This window comes from Heterocephalus glaber, unplaced genomic scaffold (assembly GCF_053883595.1).
Source record: "Heterocephalus glaber isolate CG9 unplaced genomic scaffold, H.glaber_assembly_v1.0 deba00001600, whole genome shotgun sequence".
In the NCBI taxonomy this organism is placed as follows: domain Eukaryota; kingdom Metazoa; phylum Chordata; class Mammalia; order Rodentia; family Bathyergidae; genus Heterocephalus; species Heterocephalus glaber.
In genome coordinates this window covers 12,363,918-12,382,499 of record NW_028258372.1, presented here as the reverse complement: position 1 = coordinate 12,382,499, position 18,582 = coordinate 12,363,918, and the positions used below count along the sequence as shown (strand labels likewise).

General features: G+C 36.3%; 1 protein-coding gene and 1 non-coding gene across 7 annotated transcripts in view; both read right to left on the bottom strand.

Annotated features, from left to right (window-relative positions):
• Rabgap1l (RAB GTPase activating protein 1 like) overlaps window positions 1-18,582 on the bottom strand; it is a 725,139-nt gene that overhangs the window by 665,579 nt on the left and 40,978 nt on the right. For 5 of the 6 annotated variants that reach the window (XM_087194125.1, XM_004853402.3, XM_087194130.1 and 2 more), the window contains 2 exons: window positions 7,340-7,527; window positions 5,511-5,703 (listed from right to left, as the gene is read on the bottom strand). In XM_087194125.1, coding sequence (XP_087050251.1) covers window positions 5,511-5,703; window positions 7,340-7,507 — 361 coding nt within the window. In that variant the 5' untranslated portion in view covers window positions 7,508-7,527. Of the gene's footprint in view, window positions 1-5,510; window positions 5,704-7,339; window positions 7,528-7,907; window positions 7,993-18,582 lie in introns of those variants that run through there. The other variant, XM_087194127.1, reaches the window with a different exon arrangement.
• On the bottom strand, window positions 11,766-11,915 carry LOC147823103 (U12 minor spliceosomal RNA). Its single transcript, XR_015444623.1, has one exon. It is a non-coding gene; the product is annotated as a U12 minor spliceosomal RNA (small nuclear RNA).

Below are 18,582 nucleotides of genomic sequence, written 5' to 3'. Positions count from 1 at the left end.
CTGTCTCAAAAAAATAAAATAAAATAAAAAACGTAAGCCACAGACTGGGTGAAAATCCTGATAATGGATTTTTATCCAGAAATGTAAAACAAAAACCTTTCAAACTTAATAAAAAGGACTGGGGATTTAGCTCAGTGGTGCTGCCACTTGCTTCCCAACGCAAGGTCCCGAGTTAGATCCCCGGTACCAAAAAAAAACTTAATAAGCAAACAATCTAATACTGGATAAAAGATATGAATATACACTAACTACAGATGATATACTGATGCCAAATAGCATGTAGAAAAATGTTTAACATCACTAGTTACTGTATTAGGGTAATGCAAATTAAAACTATGAGAGTCTGCTACACACCTATTAAAATGTCTAAAACTTAAAAATCATAACCATATCAAATGTTGGCAAGGATATGGAACAACTGAAACTCTCATAACCTGCTAGTGACAACATAAAATGTTACAACTGTTTTGGTAAAACAATATGACAGTGTCTACACATCTATCATTTGATCCAGCCATTCCACTCCTACGTAGTCATCATAGAGAAACTAAAGCATATTAAAATACATTCATACATAAGATGAACTTACAAATGTTCACAGACGCTTTATTGGTTGTTATTGCTTACATGTAGTTGTCCCCTAAAGCCTCAAGCACTCACAGGTGGGCCTTTTGGGAGTGCCTAAATCATGGGTGTGTGATGCTGGACCACAGGGTGTGAAACTGGGTTAGTCCACTGCCTGATTTAGCACAGTTCTGGTGTGGATGATGGACTTACTGAAGAGGGAAGACTCACCCTGGGTGTGGGTGGCAGCAATCAGTAGGCTTGTAGCCTGGATGGACTAAAAAGAGAAAGAAGAAGGAAGGCCTACTGCTTCCTGCCTGCCATGCCCCTCTTTGAGAAGTTGTGTGACTTATCCATGGCCACAGAGTCAGAACAAGGTAGAGGTAAGGTTCAAATCCAGCTCTGAACTCGAGATATCATGCCTTAAACTTCATAGAGGCTTAAAATAAGACGAATTAGTAGCAAAGAATATACAGCTCTTTAAGGGCAGAAACTGTTCTAGCCTCTTTGTATTACCAGAAGTTAACAGTGTCCAAAGACTGAACATTCGCTACAAATAAAATGAATTAATCATTAAACAGAGTTAATAGTCCTTTCAGCAACCTAACAAATACACGTAGTCCTGGGCACTACCTTAACTCTCTCCCATCCACAACTAAATGTATCATAACTGCAACCTTCATACAGACAAAACTCATGGTAATTATCAGATTATGACTAGTGAAAATCCTGAGTAAAACAGGCAAACAGCAAAAACACTTTTAGCAAGGCCAGACTTGCAGGCCTGGCAAAAATCAGACACTAATGTAAGTGGTTCAATTCCACCTAAATAAATATAAATCAGCCCTATCTATTCAAGTCACATTTTTTAATTGCCTCATCCATTCCTCAGCAGAGAGTTGCAAAGAATAACAAAGGGTATGAGAGAGTAGACTCATCTTTATATTCAAACAGCGTTTTAGCACATAGGAGTAAACCAGCAAAGATTTCCTGTCAGAGTTGAATCTACATAGCTAGAATACAAGAACAATGAATGACAAAAACCGGCCTATCAAAATGTTTAAACAAGAGCTCTCATCAACCTAGTTTTATACCTGGCAAACACCACATATTTACTGTTCAACTTAGGTCACTTCAGTCTAGTTCACAGATAGTTTCCTGCCACTGAAGTTATCTGTCATTTAAAGTCAACCACAGTTCTATTAAGAAACACTATGTTGATTACAACTAAGAAAAGGCAGAAGAAATGTTCTTTTATTGAACATGAAAACTAAAAATATATGCCCAGGGGATAAAATACAGAAAACTTACTTGTAAAGCAAAGAAGATTCTTCTTACCCACACAGATATTCAGTGAAACATAATGTACTCAGGGTAATGGGTGTTCAGAATATAAAAGGAAACATTCTCTGAAGAATATGCTCAGAAATAGGAATCATATCCTAAGTCACTGAAAGAGTTCATTCCAATAATTCCAAAGTCACATTAGAAAATAGAAAGTATTCCCTCCTTTCAATTAATGCGGGTTATGGTTTGTATCTGGATGTTCTCCCAAAGCCTCATGGATTTATAGGTGGGGGGTTCTGAAAGGTGACTGGATCATGAAGGCGTGATGCTCATCAGTGCATTAATCCACTGATTAGTTTATGCTAAATGTGATGTTAAGGGGTGAAGCCTGGTGGGAAGGCGTGTCACTGGAGGCATGTCACCGGAGGTGTGGCCTGGAGAAGTCTGTCTCCCTTCCTCTTCCCTTAATCTCTCTCTGCTTCCCTATGCCATGATGCCATGCATTGAACAGTTCTCTGCCAGGCCCCTCCCAGGCTGCCCCACCTTAGAACCAGCTTGCTATGGACTGAAACCAACAAACTGTGAGCCAAAATAAACCTTTCCTCCCTTAATTTGTGTGTCCCCAGTACTGTGCCTCAGCAAAGAGGACGGTAACTAAGACAATGTATTAACTAAAAATAATTTAATCATACAAATGTGGACTCGTGGTATGTCTTGGGTTTTTTTAGCAGAGGTGGGACTTAAGAAATTTAAAGGTAAAACAAAGAACAATGAATAATATAATCTCCTATGTAACCTCTATCAAAAACTAAGAATACTTTGTAACATTTACTTCCAATCTTGTTTTAAATATGTAATAAAAATATGTTGTGTGTATACATATAAAAATATATGGTACTGCCTGGCATGGTGGCACACACCTGTAATCCTAGCACTCTGAAGGCTAAGGCAGGAAGACTGCTGCAAGTTCAAGGCCAGCCTGAACTACACAGTGAGCCCTGTCTCAAAAAATATTTTTTAATATATAAATATATATATTACATGTCATTTATACATTATATTATATATTATATATATAATAAAGTTCCCTTGAATTTAAAGCTAACAATGAGTATGCCTATATAATAAGAACTTTGAGTCTTCTTGCCCAGATTCTCCCACTTAACCATGCTCAAAAAGTGAGCATGTGATTTCTTACTAATGTAATGTGTCTAAGAGATAGTCTTAGACAACAAACCACACCCCGGCCGAAATATTGCACACATCTTCCTCTACCTGGCCTGTCATTTGTTGAACCATTCTTCCACAGTGTCTTTCTCACTTAGAAGACTTAAATTTTTATGTGTTAAAATACAGTTATCCCTGCCTTTTCTGGTTTGGCTTCTTCTACTGTAACATCACAAGAATATTCCCCAATTTTTCTCCCATTTTAAAAAAATTTTTCTTCTTACAGGCTTATTTTTTCACTTTTCCCCCCAGTGTTAGTGTTCAAACTCAGGACCTTGTGTGTGCTAGGCAAGTGTTCTGCCACTAAGCTACACCCTTTACCCTTTATCTTTTACTTTTAAATATTTGATTCACCATTTTAGATATGAGAATAATTTTAGATGAGTCAGGAACCTCGTTTTATTTTACTACATTAAAAGAAACAACTGCCCCAACACCATCTATTGAATAACCATCATTTCCCCCACCAAATTGTGAAGCTAATTCTCTCATTCTTTCTTTCTAACCATTATACTTTATTTCTATTTCCAGTCATCTTGCATTGGCTGATTCTCCAATACAATGTCACAGGGTCATGGTAACATCTATCACACTCTAATTATTCCTATTTGGATGCATCTTAATGTTAAGATATCTAAAATATTGGGATAAAACAATAATATTTACCTACTTAAGTTAATTTCCTTTTGTTCTCAGATTAACATGAATTTATGTGGTGTCTTAGTTACTTTTCTCGTCCCTGAGATAAAATACTTGACAACCAAAGTTAAAGGAGGACAAGTTTATTGCAGCTATAGTGTGCAGAGGTTTCAGTTGGCTGGCTCCATGGCAGGGTGGCATGGCAGAGGGGCATCACAGAGGAAAAACAGTTCATGACAGGCAGAAGGAAGAAAGGCAGCAAAGATGCAAAGTATCAAGCAGCAAGCAGTCACAGCAGCCCTCTTTTTCTCCCTTATATTCTGTCTAGACTACACGCCCTTACAGTGGGAAGCACTCACCCCTAGAGAGGGCCTTGCCATTATCTAGTCCCAAAAATATGCCAAACCAATGGACTAGTTTAGTAATCACATATCCTTGATCCAAGCATTGCACACTCTAGATCCAACTACCTCTGAAAACCCCCACCTCTGACCTCATAAGGCTTTGGGGTGACCTCTAGACACAAGCCATAACATGTGGAGAATCATACCAATAGATTTTAAAACTGAATCATCCTTGCCACAGAAGAAGGCATGAGTATATTCCTCACACATCATATCCCATTGTTTAGCAGTTTAGTCTATACCTATACTTATCCTATATCAACATTCAAAAATGGATCATTAGTACCTTAAAACAATCAGGATAAAACCATCCTTCTGACCTACTGAAGGGTCTGACTATAACAAAAGCCTATACCTATCACTTCGTATCATTACTACTTGAAAATGGTTAGTCAAATTGTAGTGAAACTCAGAACTTCTCTTCAACTGGTAAAAGAATAAAGCCTTTCTCTCTGCCATCAGACCTGAACACACCACCTATACCTACCAGTCTCTGCTGGGAGTTACTTTGTGAAGAATGACATGAAGAAAATCAGAACCCAGAAGTTTATAAAAAACATCACCAGAGCCCAGATCAAAGTACATCTCTAATGTTTAAGCCAGCTGAAATTAGAGTTGGTTTGGGTTTTATTTGCTTTTCTTGTACTCAAAAGCATCTTGTTTTACAAGCCAGTATTGAGAGTACAAATCCTACTCATTCATGGATATATTTATTATTAAATATACTAAGGGAACCCAGGCATGGTGGTGCATATCTATAATCCCAGCACTCAGGAAGCTGAGGCAGGAGGATTGTTGTGAGTTCAAGGCCAGCCTGCTGACTTACATAGTGAGTTCAAGGCCAGCCTGAACTACGGAATAAGAGCTTCTCTCTCTCTCTCTCTCTCTCTCTCTCTCACACACACACACACACACACACACACACACACACTCACACACTCTCTCTCTCTCTGATGGAGCTGACATGTTATTTTGCTTAGAATTTTTAACCTATACTTTTTTAAACCTATACTTTAAAAGTTATGAGTGATACAAGTAAAAAAAAAAAAAAAAAAAAAGCACATAATATGAAAGACTGTCCAGTACACCATTCTGATGCCCAAGAATTTATTCATTTGTACAATGACTATTGAGGACTTACCATGTGCCAAGTGCTGAGGGTAAAATAAGAACCTAGGCAGAGTCTATTCTAAAACAACATCAAAACCTGATTTTTACAAGCAGACATATGGGCAAAAACACAAGAACCAAAGTGTTAACTCTCAGAACTGAAAGTCTGATGGCCCTGATCTTTAAAAAAAAGTCAAGGGTTATCTAATTTTCAACTTAAAACTTTCATTATCATGTTACTCCATTTTCCTTATGATTTCTAAGAGTTAAATAAAACACCTGTATTAGATGGGTCCAAAATTAACTGAAGAGATGGCTTATGTATTTGGCTGGCTGGAACATCTCCAAGGAAACGGTCTGATATCTCACTGGAACTCTGACAATCAACAAGAAGACTGCTTTGCCCTTTCTCAGAATCTCTCAGAATTTCTTCCATGGCTTTTTCCAATTGCTCATCTCCATTAGAAACTATCTATAGACAAAACAAAATAATCCTGCTTCAATCCTATTTTACTTCTATACAATTTATGAAAAATGTTTCATTCTAAGAGTTTTAAAAATCCATTTAAATATACAGTTATTGAGTACTAAGAACTCATATAGTTACACCTAATGTTACACAGATATAACACATTAAAATCCTGAATACCAAAACCAACTAAAGGATAGAATTGTTAGTATCACAAAAAGATTCTTCATAAAACATTTCAAGTAGTTTCCAACTTCATTTGAAATAAGATCTTATTAACAAAGGGTTTTGTTTTTCTTTTTAGAAATATATCCTAAAAATCATATAATCCTAAATTTATGTGTTTTAAAAGGAAAAAAAGTCAGATAAGTTTGAATAGGGTCTACTGTGAATATCATTTCAAAGATTATATTTTTGGCATCATAGTATAGATATATTACCAATTTTTTTATACATTGTTTGCTAGCTGCCAAGAGGAATAATGTTAATTTCTTTTTTGTTGGTACCAGGGATCAAACTCAGGACCTTGTGCTTGCAAGGCAGGTGGTGGAACCACTGAGCTAAATCCCCAGCCCTAATTTCTATAAATTTAAACTGACTTAGCCAAGTGTGGTGGCACATGCCTGTAATCCAAGCACTTGGGAGGCTGAGGCGGGTGAATTGCTGTGAGTTCAAGACCAGCCTGAACTACACAGTGAGACCCCATCTCAAAAAAAAAAAAAAACATTGACTTAACTTTTCTTAAAAGCAGGTATAACATAAAGCCTCAATAAATGATGGCTTAAACACAATAATGCTAAAAATGCAGATATCTAAAATAAAGCCATTGATCATTTGAATAAGATAATAAGACTACATTTTCAATATAAAATAGATATGTAATAATCACATTTTCACAACACATTTTATTATACTGATGTTAATATCAGTTAATATAATTGATATGTTAATATTGCATATTTAATACTAAGTAAAAATCATACATAAAACAGCATTTTTGACTAATTTTCTATTCCTATTTCTAGAGGACAATTTTCATGCACATATAATTGGGTTTTCTTGCTTCTTTTTCTCTGAATTAGGAAAGGCAATCCCAAAATGAAAAAAAAAAAGAAAAAGAAAAAAGACCATATCTAAATGAAAACTCTCCTGCCAAAAATATAATATATGTACTTTAAAAATATGTAGACAAAAGTCAACTGTAAAATCACCTAACAGAATGTTACCTGATGACTTAAAATATAAAACCATAATGGAAAAAAGTATCTGAAGTGAAAGAAAAACATAACTTTTATGTAATTAACTTCTAAATCCCAGAAGAGGAAAAAAAAAACACAAGATAAATTTATGTAAGATTTAACAATCAAGCTTAATCAGGCAATTGCCCTTTTGTTTCTATTTTCTCTTCTATTTCTACATTCTAAAATTCCAAATTAAAGGATTAATAATCAAAAGCAAGATACTTTAAAAATACTCAAATCAAATATTCAGCCTCTAGATATGTCAAACATTGATTTTATTTTCAAGGTCAGTACTTGAGAAAACCCTTAAATCTTTATTCATCTCCTCAGATAAGCTCCAAATTGTTTAAAAGAAAAAATAATTTAACATAGCATCATATTAGAAAAGAAAAAGATACCTTGAGTTGAGGTTTTTCATCATCTTTTGTAGAAGTATCATCTGCATGCTGAGGAACCAAAACAAATTCTTCACTGTTCACTGCAGCCACAGAATCAGATGACCCACTAACCTTCTGTAATGAAGCTCCGACCTCCATTTCAGCTCTGCAAACTTCTCTCTCCCACATTCACCTGCCAAAACAAGGGACTTTAAAAAAACAAAAAAAAATAGATTAAAAACATAAACTAATTAAAAATATGAACTAATGAAGCTTTAAAAATGGTTCATATGAAGAAGAATCCTACTTGCTAAACAATGATTTTAAAATTAGAAAGGCTACTTCCTTGGACTGGGCCACATGATGCAAATGTACTCTTTTTCACTTTGAGTTTCCAGACTGAAAGAACCATATTGTTCCCAGAAAAACATACAAACTAACCCATATCTCAACCGAACAGATTTACCTCTACCTCGCTCACTTATTTCTCATTAAAATACTGTTTTTGCTATTCTGAATAAGGAAATAATTAAGCATGATACTAGAAACATCTACAAATTCACACACATGCACACGCACATATACGTACACATAAACACGTTCTGCTGGTGGTATACTCCTGGTATCCCAAATACTTGGGAGGCTGAGGCAAGAGCATGGCTGGGAAACATAACAAGACCCTGTCTCAAAAAAAAATTTTTTTTCAGAAAATTAATTACTTTATTAAATCCAAACGCTTTCAAAAATCTTATCTCCTTAAGACCAAGTATTACACCTTTAAATACTTTTTCTGGGTCCCTGAAGTTGACTGACTAAAACAGAATTCAACACCCTAGAGTGTATCTTTTCTTTTTCGGACATGTTAACATTTATCAGCACAAAATGGGGGGGGGGAGGGGGCTCATATTTCTTCACAGAAAAAAATGTTACAGTAATTGTCTTACTTTTTTTCATTGCTGAGACAAAATACCCTACACCCAAAGTTAAGAGCGGAAAGGTTTATTTGGCTCAGTCTGTAGAGGTTTCAGTTCATAGTTAGCTGGCTCCAAGGCAGGGGGCATGGCAGAGGGGCATTGGTGAGGACAAACAGTCCATGGCAAAGCAGGGCAGGCAGAAGGCAGACAGCAACATGACAGCAAGCAACAAGCAACCGCTACAGTCCTCTTTCTGTCTCTTATATTCTATCCAGGCCCATTATCCACACACAGAACTATCCGAAACTAATCAGTGGGCTAATTTAGTAATCACACATCCTGGATCCCAGCATCACACTCTAGATCCAGCCACATCTGAAAAAGCCCCTATCACTGCCTGAGGCTTTTGGGGTGACAATCCAAATATAAGCCTTAACAGTAATAAAATACGATTTTGTTTTCTACTTTACCTTCTCAAAAATACAACACCCTTCCCCTTTCCAGAGGTCTGTATATTCCTACAAATAATTCTGACTGAAGATACACCCTATGGACAGATACTGCACACAGCCCTAAGGTTACACAAGTGAGTAAGGCAGATGGGTAGGCTGCTGTACTGGAGCTTACAGAGTGATGAAGAAAGAAACAAGCAAGTAGACAAAAAAGGTAATTTGAAATGACTCTAAAGGTTATGAAGAATATAAAATAGGTTAATATGACAGGGAAACTGTGAGGAGTATAACGATAACTTTTTTTTTTTTTTTTTGGTACTGGAGATCGAACTCGGGTTCTTGCTCTTGCAAGGCAGGCGGCGGAACCACTGAGCTAAATCCCCAGCCCCTAAAGATAACTTTAAAGTGGTAGAAAAGAACTCTCTGAGATGGAAATATATGAGCTGTAACCTGTTTTAAAAAAAAAGAAAAAGAACTATGTATTAAGCAATCTATACAGAGACCAAATGGGTAATGGGATAGTGAGGCAGGACAAACAGGTTGGCTAAACACAGGACCCTGTAAGCCACAGTAAATTCATGCATAAAATCTCCAGGGCTCGGGGTCTAAACAGGTTTCTCTTCATTGCCACAGATAACTAAGACTGCAATATTCCATTTTGCCACTAGGTGTCAGTAACAACACTCTCAGTCAAAAAATTTATTTCCAACTTCAATTTATACTTTTCAAACTTTCCAACTGTATCAAAAACCAAAATATCCAAGAATATATTCAATTACTTGTTATGCATAACAGTATCTTTTCTTCTTAAAAGCCTTTAATTCAAGCACACTGATCTGTCTTCTCAGGTTTTTCCCACTTTGCATGTTTCTTTGCAGAAATGCACTGTCGGTCAGCAGTGTTTATTCTTCTTGCCGGTACCATGAATCCTCAATTGGCAATGTACCACAAAATCCAGATGTCTTTCTGAAGCAAATCTTTCTCCAAGTCCTCAGGTCATGGCTCCTTCATATGACTTTTAAATGCTAGACATTCTTTTTTCCTTGCCATAAACTAAGCAGTATCTTTCATTGTCATGGATTAAAGGGGCAAATGTGTATATGTGCTAACAGTTTCCCAAATTTTCATCTCAATTCAAATGTCTCCTTTAATTTACTAATTTAGAATCCAATTCTCTACTTGATATTCCCAAATAAAACTCTTAACAGTATCTAAAGTAAAACTGACCACAATAGTATGTCTAGTGTCTCCTTCAATCTTCTCATTCATATTTCCCATTTCAGTAAATAACACAATCTTTCACTGAGTTACTCAAATAACAAACCTGGATGTCATCATTTATTCACCTTCACTTTTTCACTCTTGACATCAGCAAGTCATGGTCAGCCCCACTTCCACAATAAACCCCACATCTACCCATTTTCCATCATGTCCACTACTACAAGCTAATCCGAATAATGTTTTTATCTTCTACAAGTGCCTCTCACCTCCAATCTTCACCCCCTCAATCTACTCTTCACAGAGCTGCCAAAAAAAAAAAAAAAATAAGAGAAATAAAATAGATTGAAATAAAACTCCACATTAAAACCTTTTGAGTACAAGTCAAATAAAATCCAAATTATTTGTCACAGCTTACTATGTTCAATATACCTCCACCTCTGCCACTTTCATATTACAGCTCACTAACTGCAGCAAATTCTTTCCCATGTTAGGGTCTTAGTTCTAGTCTCTTAACCTTTATATTGTTGACTCCTTCAATTATCAGTTTTCATTCATGAATTCAACATATACTTAATAAGTCCCTACTATACACCAGAAATCCTACTAGTGAGTTAAGCCACTCTAGTTTCTGTCTTCCTAACATTCTAATGGAAGAGACAGAAAATACAGAAGATAATAAATCAGGATCAGGGCTGGGGGACTTAACTCAGTGGTTCCGCTGCCTGTCGCGCAACCACAAAGACCCAAGTTCGATCCCCAGTATCATAAATGAATAAATAAATCAGGACAATATACGGCAATCTAAAGATGAAGAAAAAGTAATAGGTAATACAGGCCTATTTGATACTCAGGTTTAATAAGAACGAGTCAGTCTTGGAAAGAATTAGGAGGAAAGAACTTCAAGCCAAAGAAATAGCAAATGCAAAAGCCCAGGTATAAGAAAAGACTTCCTAAGGAACAGTCAGGAGGCTATGTTTACTAGATCACAGTGATATAAAATGAGATATGGAAAGAAAGAAAAAACAGATGCCCAACTATCTAAGCCCCCTTTCTTAAACAGAAACACAGCAGCTGAGACCTGTTCATCCGAAGCAAGAGCTACTACAGCCCTAACCTTCTGGTAGGTGCTGGATGCTAAGTGCAAAACAGCCTAAGAACGGGAACTCCTGGAGGAGGGGGTCACACTTTGAATAATTTCACCTCCAGGAAACTCACCATGTTTTCACAGTGAAAATCCAACTCTGGCAGATGAAAAGGGAGAGAGAGAACAATAGCAAGAACTTTGTCTATAACAAAGGCCTATTCTTCCAGAGAAAATTTTTGCCAGAGCCTTATCCCAATTGGTAGAAAGAACTTCCTCTTCCTTACTAATCCTCTCCAGACTCAGAGGAAAAAGGAGGTAGATAGAGGCAAAAGAGATTAAAGCTTCAAGAAAACAGATTGGGAATACTTCAACCAGTTCAAGAAGCAGGTTGGAAGAAAAAATCCTACAGCACTAAAGAAAATACTTGAAATGGTCACAACTCTAAGACATACACCCATTGAAAGACTGAAATTTAATCAAAAATTATAGAATGTCACATCCCTGACACACACACATAAACACACATGCACAACTCTTTTTTTATTATTATTAACAGACAGTGCTAATAATGGTCACTACACAGTAACAAGGTACTCGCCTATAGCCCACTACTTTACAAACTCCCACAAGAGTAAGGAACAGCCTACTCCCAGAGAAGGATCAGGACAGTCTGACTTTTTTTTTCTCTTTTTTTTTTTTTTTTTTTGGTACCTGGGATCGAACTTGGGACCTTGGAACCACTGAAGGACAGTCTGATTTTTAAGAGTGTAGGGGGTCGGGCAGATCGCGACTCCCAGGCATCCCGCAAAGTAGGCGGGTCACCTTAGGGGCAACCTTTACCCGCTCAAAAATTCGTCTCACATTAGCAGTGAGGATTTGGGGGTCACCCTGAATCGTTATTTTCCTTACTCATAAATTTAAGGCATTACAACTCTTACTATCACACAAACAAGCTCTAAAATGATACCGATTTAAGAACTGCAAGACACAAAGTCTCCAAGGAGGAGTAGAGAAACCCAAAGACATTAAAACAAAGAAAACAGAAGAACTGAAATCTCTAACATGTGCAACTACAGCACATATAGGAGCCAATTTACGAGACTGCTGTTATTTCTCCCATTGAAGGGCTATTTACCTCAGTTCCTATTATCAATATGCCCAGCTTTCAACAAAAATTATGAAGCATTATACAAGGAAATTAAAAAAAACAGTCTGAAAAGACAAGCAATCATCAGAACCAGACTGCTATAACACAGTTGTTAAAATTAGGCAGGGAGGGGCCAGGGATTTAGCTCAGTGGTTCTGGCGCCTGCCTCGCAAGCACAAGGTCCCAAGTTCGATCCCCGGTACCAAAAAAAAAAAAAAAAAAAAGAATAGAAAAAATTAGGCGGGAATTCAAATAGTCAAAATAACAGTTATTAATATGTTAAAGGCTCTAATGGAAAAAATAGAATGCATTCAAGAACATATGAGTACTATCAGCAAAGAGAAAGAAACAATTAAAAGAGATTAAAAAAAACATGGTAACAGAAATGAATGCCTTGAATGGGCTCATTAATAGACAGCACTACTAAAGAGAGGATCTGTCAACTTGAAGATAAGTCAACAGAAAGTAACCAAACTGAAAGAGAAGGTGGAAGAACGAAGGCTATGGGGCAATATCAAAAGTGTAACATACACATAACTGAAGTTAGAGAAGGAGAAAAAAAAGAATAGAGAGCAAAACAAATAGTCAAAGTAATAATAGCCAAGAATTTCCCAAAATTAATGAGAGACATCAAACCACAGGTGAAAGGAAACTCAAAAAATAACCCAAGTAATACACGGACACGGGGAGAGATGCACCTAGGCACATTATATTCAAGCTTCAGAGAATGAAAAAATCAGAACAGAACATCCAAGAACTATGGAAAATATCAGAATTTGACCATACCGGTAACTTCGATAGCAGTATGGAGAAAAAGAAATATTTAAATTAACCAGAGCCAAGATGTTTCCAAAATTACTGACAAGACACCAAACTACAGAGCCAGGAAACTTAGAAAACATCAAAAACAATAAATATGATGGAGAAAATGTACCTAGGTATATCATATTCAAACTGCACAAAATCACACAGAAAAATCTTTAAAGACAGAGGAAGAAAATACCTTACCTGTCAGGGAACACAGGAAAGTAGAATACACTTTTTATCAGAAACCACACAAGCAGAAGAAAATGTGTAAATCTTTCATCAAAGCGTTAAAAGGAAAAAAATAACCAATGTAGAATTCTAAATCCAAAAAATAAAAAATTTTAAAAAAGAATTCTAAATCCAGGCATGAAACTGACAGAGATATAAAGACTCTCAAAGACAAGCAAAAACCAAGGAAATTAATTGCCAGCAGACCTGCCCTGAAAGAAATGTTAGAAGTACATGGGCTGGGGATTTAGCTCAGTGGTTCTGCCGCCTCCCCCGCAAGTTCAAGGACCCAAGTTCGAGGCCCGGTACCAAAAAAAAGAAGTACAACCTACCCTTGAACAACCCAGGTTTGAACAATGTGGGCCCATTAATATGTGGATTTTTTGATATTTGTAACAGTTTTTAAAAATTTGAAAATGAATCATAAAACCTAGAAATATCCTTTTAAAAAGAAAAAGGGAAAAGGAAGGAAGAAAGGGAAGGAGGAAGAAGTATTCTTATAATTTGGATCTGAAGAACCCCCCCAAGGCCCACGACTCCAAAGTTTTAATTGCACAAAATGATCACTAATACTACATACTTATGTACTGCTATATTTCATAGCCAACTCCTATTTACTTTTGCAGGGAAGTCATGTTGTAAGTGTTCACTTAAAATGCCACATGATGTTAATCACCTCCATGAGAGCAGTTTGTCTCTCCAGTAAACTGTGTTTCACATTAAAAAGTGATGTCGGCCAGGCATGGTGGTGCAACCTATAATCCCAGCACTCTCAGAGGCTGAAAGCAGGATTGTAAATTTGAGTCCAGTCTGAGCAATTTAGCAACTCTGTGACTCCCTGTCTCAAAATTAATAATAGCAGTAGTAATGATAATAAAAAAGAATTTGGGATAGCTCAGTGCAAAGGCTCTAAGGTCAATCCCCAGTACCAGAAATGGGAGGAGGGGGAAAAAAGGATATCTCACGGCCCTCATGTATTTTTCATTGTATACAACCTTCCAAAAAAGAAAGCACCAGAAAAAGGTGACTTTACTTATAAGGTCCACCAAACTTTTAAGGAAGAAATAACATCAATTCTTTAAGATCCCTTCCAGAAAATAAAAGGAATCCTGCCAAACTTACTCTGTGAGTACAATATCCTAACAGTACTAAAACCAGATTACAACAAAACTACAGACTAATATCTCTAGTAACACAGACACAAAAATCCTCAACAACATATAAGAAAATCACATCCAACAATGTATAAAAAGAATTCTATACTAGGTATACAAGACCGGTTTAAAATTCAAAAACTAACCAAACATAACAACTAAAGAAAAATCCTGAGTGCCAACTCAAAATCACGGCAATTGATGTAGAAAATGCACTTGACAAAAATCCAATGCCTATTCATAAAAACTCTTAGCAAACTAGAAGTTGAAGAAAACTTCAATTTGATAAAGAAAATTTAAAAACCTACAGGTTACAGGCTGGGGATTTAGCTTAGTGGTTCCGCCGCTTGCCTCACAAGCGCAAGGACCCGAGTTCGATCTCCAGTACCAAAAAAAAAAAAACCCTATAGGTTAATATCATTCTTTATAGTGAAAAACTGGATACTTTCCCTCTAAAATTGGGGCCAATGCAAGAATGTATTTTCTTACCAGTCTGACTCATCACAAGAAATAACAGGTATGAAGTTTAGAAGGAAGAAATTAAACTGTCCTTATTCACAGGTTACATGATTGTCAAAGTAGAAAACCCTGAAGAATCTTTTTTTTTTAACCCTGAAGAATCTTAAAAAAAAAAAAACAAAAAAAAAAACCTAGAATAAGCAAGCATAGGAAGGTCACAGTACTGAAGGTCAATCAATATACAAAAGTCAATGTCTTCCCTATACAAACAATTGGAATCTGAAGCTTAAAAAGCAATCCCAGGGGCTGAGGATTTAGCTCAGTGGTTCCAGCACCTGCCTCGCAAGCACAAGGTCCCGAGTTCGATCCCTGATACCAAAAAAAAAAAGCAATCCCATTTATAATAGCAGAGGAAAAATTAAACAGCTATAAATCTAACAATCAGTACAGTATCAGTAAGAAGGAATCTACAAAACAATGAGAAAAAAAGATCTAAATAAATGGAGAAATATTCCATGTTTATTTACTGCAATACTCAATATTGTAAGATGTCAATTCTTCCCAACTTAAATTCAAGAAGTAACTAGCTAATACTGATAAAGCATCTCACTGAGCATTCAACTACAAAGGCAGAGCACTGAACCATATATGCACTAGGGCAGGGACAACTAGCACAATGCCTACAAACAGTATGGGCTCAATAAATGTCTTTATAATAAACAAGTCAATTATTTAGATATAGAAGGACAGACTGCAGCATCCAATAGGAAGTTGGACTGAATAAATGTTATCATTTTTTAAGAATCTCTTTCTATATAATATATAGAAGAATCCAGTAAGTTTCTGACCTACTTTCCAACATGTCAATTCAAAATATAATTTACTAAGTCTACTATTATGCATCATTGTGCTACAGAAAAATGCTAACTTTCTCTATATGTACAACAATCTATTATTTCAGATCAAAAGAAGCAGCAGTTGGAAAAAACCTGAGGCTTTTCAAATAATGTGAAGCTCACTGTTTTGTGAATTCAAAACTAGTACATCCAATTTCATCTAAGCATGTACAACAGAGCAGTGCATAAAAACAAAACTACATTTAAAAGCATTTTGAAAGATGTTCTCAAAATACAAAATTCAGAATATAAATTCTACCAAACATAATCTAGACATAAACATTTTCATTTTCAGAGCATCTCAATGGCATGTAACAGTAAGGGACAGAAATCTCAACAGTACTACAGGAAATCTGATATAGATGCCTGTCTTTCCTCTATCTAACCCCTTCCTCATGGCTCTGAATCCAAAGGAGCTCAATAAATATTTTGATTGAACTGACTCACTTAAAGACACATTTATACCCCACACTAATAGCAATTCTACCAATGCTATCAGCTGAAATAACTTAATTCTTACTTTAGTGCCACAATAATTTTTGTTAAATGAGCAATGATGACATCTAAATGGACACCTCTCTTGGGTGCCTAAAACTGTAATTTTCACACACATACTAGAAACAGTATAACAACATTCAAAAATGTCTAACTGGAAGCTATTTTCTTTCCAAAATAATAAAACACGTTTAAAATATAAAACTGTAATGCACATGATGTAATTTCCTTCTATACAAAATGTAGTTAGCCTGCTTCTTGCTTTTAGATTGTGTTGTACCCATTCATTTTCAAGTGGCTCTTGAACTAAAATAGTAGCCTAAAAATGTATGTCAAAATTGGATAGGTTGGGGCTGGGGATTTAGCTCAGTGGCACCATACCTGCCCGGCAAGTACAAGGTCCTGAGTTCAATCCCCAGAACAAAGAAAAAACTGGATAGGTTGGGAGAACTATTAGGCATAATAGGGATAGGAATTACAATGAGCATAGAATACCCATTACAAAAGTGAAAAAGTATTCACAACAAAAAAATGGACATAAATAATGGAGAATATTTGCCAACCAAAAGTCTGTGTTTTGCAGAAATGAGCCAGTCCAGGAAAAAATTATTATGACTTCTGTTTATTAAACAGTCTATCCACTGTTAAGTTCCCAGGCAAAATCCCCATCTGTTTGTATGAAAGTATGACTCTGGCCCTAAAAAGGGAACAAAAGATCTTTATTAATTCATATAATTTAAATGGATACCTATTTTTACTTGCCCAGCAATAATCCCCAAGCTTTTTTTTTCTGGGAATAACTCTTCCCTCAAGACAAATCACGTGCTTTCTATTTTTTTTCTTAAATTCTTTTATTGGTACATTTTAGGTATACAACACAATAACATATCACATTCGGAACTTGTACCTTTACATGATGCATCTTGGTTCTTATTTTTTTCCCCATTCCTAGCCCTCCCTTTACCCCCTCCACCCTTCCCTATTTACAAAGACTTTACTTCCATTTTTTCCATTTCTCAGCATTTTTCCTTTCCCTTCTTTCCTTTCCCCTGCCCCTCCCACTATTCCTACTGCTTTGGACCTTTTCTTCCTATTTTGCATTATCGATTATTCATTCTAATCATTGGTACATTTTAGGTATAAAATATAATGACATTCATCATTGGAAATTTGCACCTTTACATAATCTCTCTTGGTTCTTATTTTTCACCCTTGCCCAGCCCTCCCTTCAATCCCTCCAGTTCTATTTACAAAGATTTTGTTCCTATTTTTCCATTTTCCCATATTAATTCCATTCCCTTCTATCCTTTCCCCTCTCCCTCCCACTTCCCCTTCCCCTTTGCCCCTTTTCTTCCTATTTGACATTACCTATTACACATTTTAGTCCTTATTTACACTTTCTGTTTCTCACATCAGAGAAAATATTCGGTATTTGTACATGTGTGTCCTATTTATTTCACTTAAGAGTATCGCCTCCATGTGCATCCACTTAGCTATAAACGTCTCTAAATTCTCATTTTATTATGGCTGACTAGTACTTCATATTATAAAGAAAACACATTTTCTTTATCCAGTCTCCAGTTGATGGGCACTTGGGCTGTTTCCAAGTTTTAGCTATTACAAACTGTGCTGCTATGAACATGGGTGCACATGTATCACTGTGGTATGATTCTTTTAATTCTTTGGGCAAGATACCCAGCAGGGGAATAGCTCGGTCAAATGGGACCTCTAGCCCTAGTTCTTTGAGGTATCTCCATACTGATTTCCACAGTGGTTGCACCAGTCTACACTCCCACCAGCAGTGGAGCAGGGTTCCTCTTTCCCCAGAGACCAACCAGCATTTGTTATTGGTTGATTTCTTGAAAGCAGCCATCCTTTCTTGGGTGAGGTGGAATCTCAGTGTTGTTTTCATTTGAATCTCTCAATTGACCAGCGATGTTGAACATTTTTTCATATGTTTATTTGCTATTTCTCCTTCTTTGTGTGAGAAATGTCTGTTCATTTCAGATGCCCATTTTTGGATTGGGTCTTTAAGGTTGGGAGGTCTGATTCTTTAAGTTCTTTATAGATTCTAGATAGTAGGCCTTTGTCTGAGGAAAACCACGTGAAAATTTTTTCCCACATTGTGGGTTGTCTCTTCACTCTGTTGATGGCTTCTCTTGCTGTGCAGAAGCTTTTTAATAAGAAGAGATCCCAATTGTTGATTGCTTGTGCTAGTTCACAGGCAACTGAGGTTTTGTTCATAAAATCTGTTCCTACACCAATGTCTTCAAGAGTTCTACCTAACTCTTGAGCCTGTTCAGCATTTCTATTTAAATATTTAGATCTTTAATCCATTTCGATTTTAGTTTAGTGCATGGTGATAGGTATGGGTCTATTTTTAATCCTTGGCAGGTTGAAATCCAGT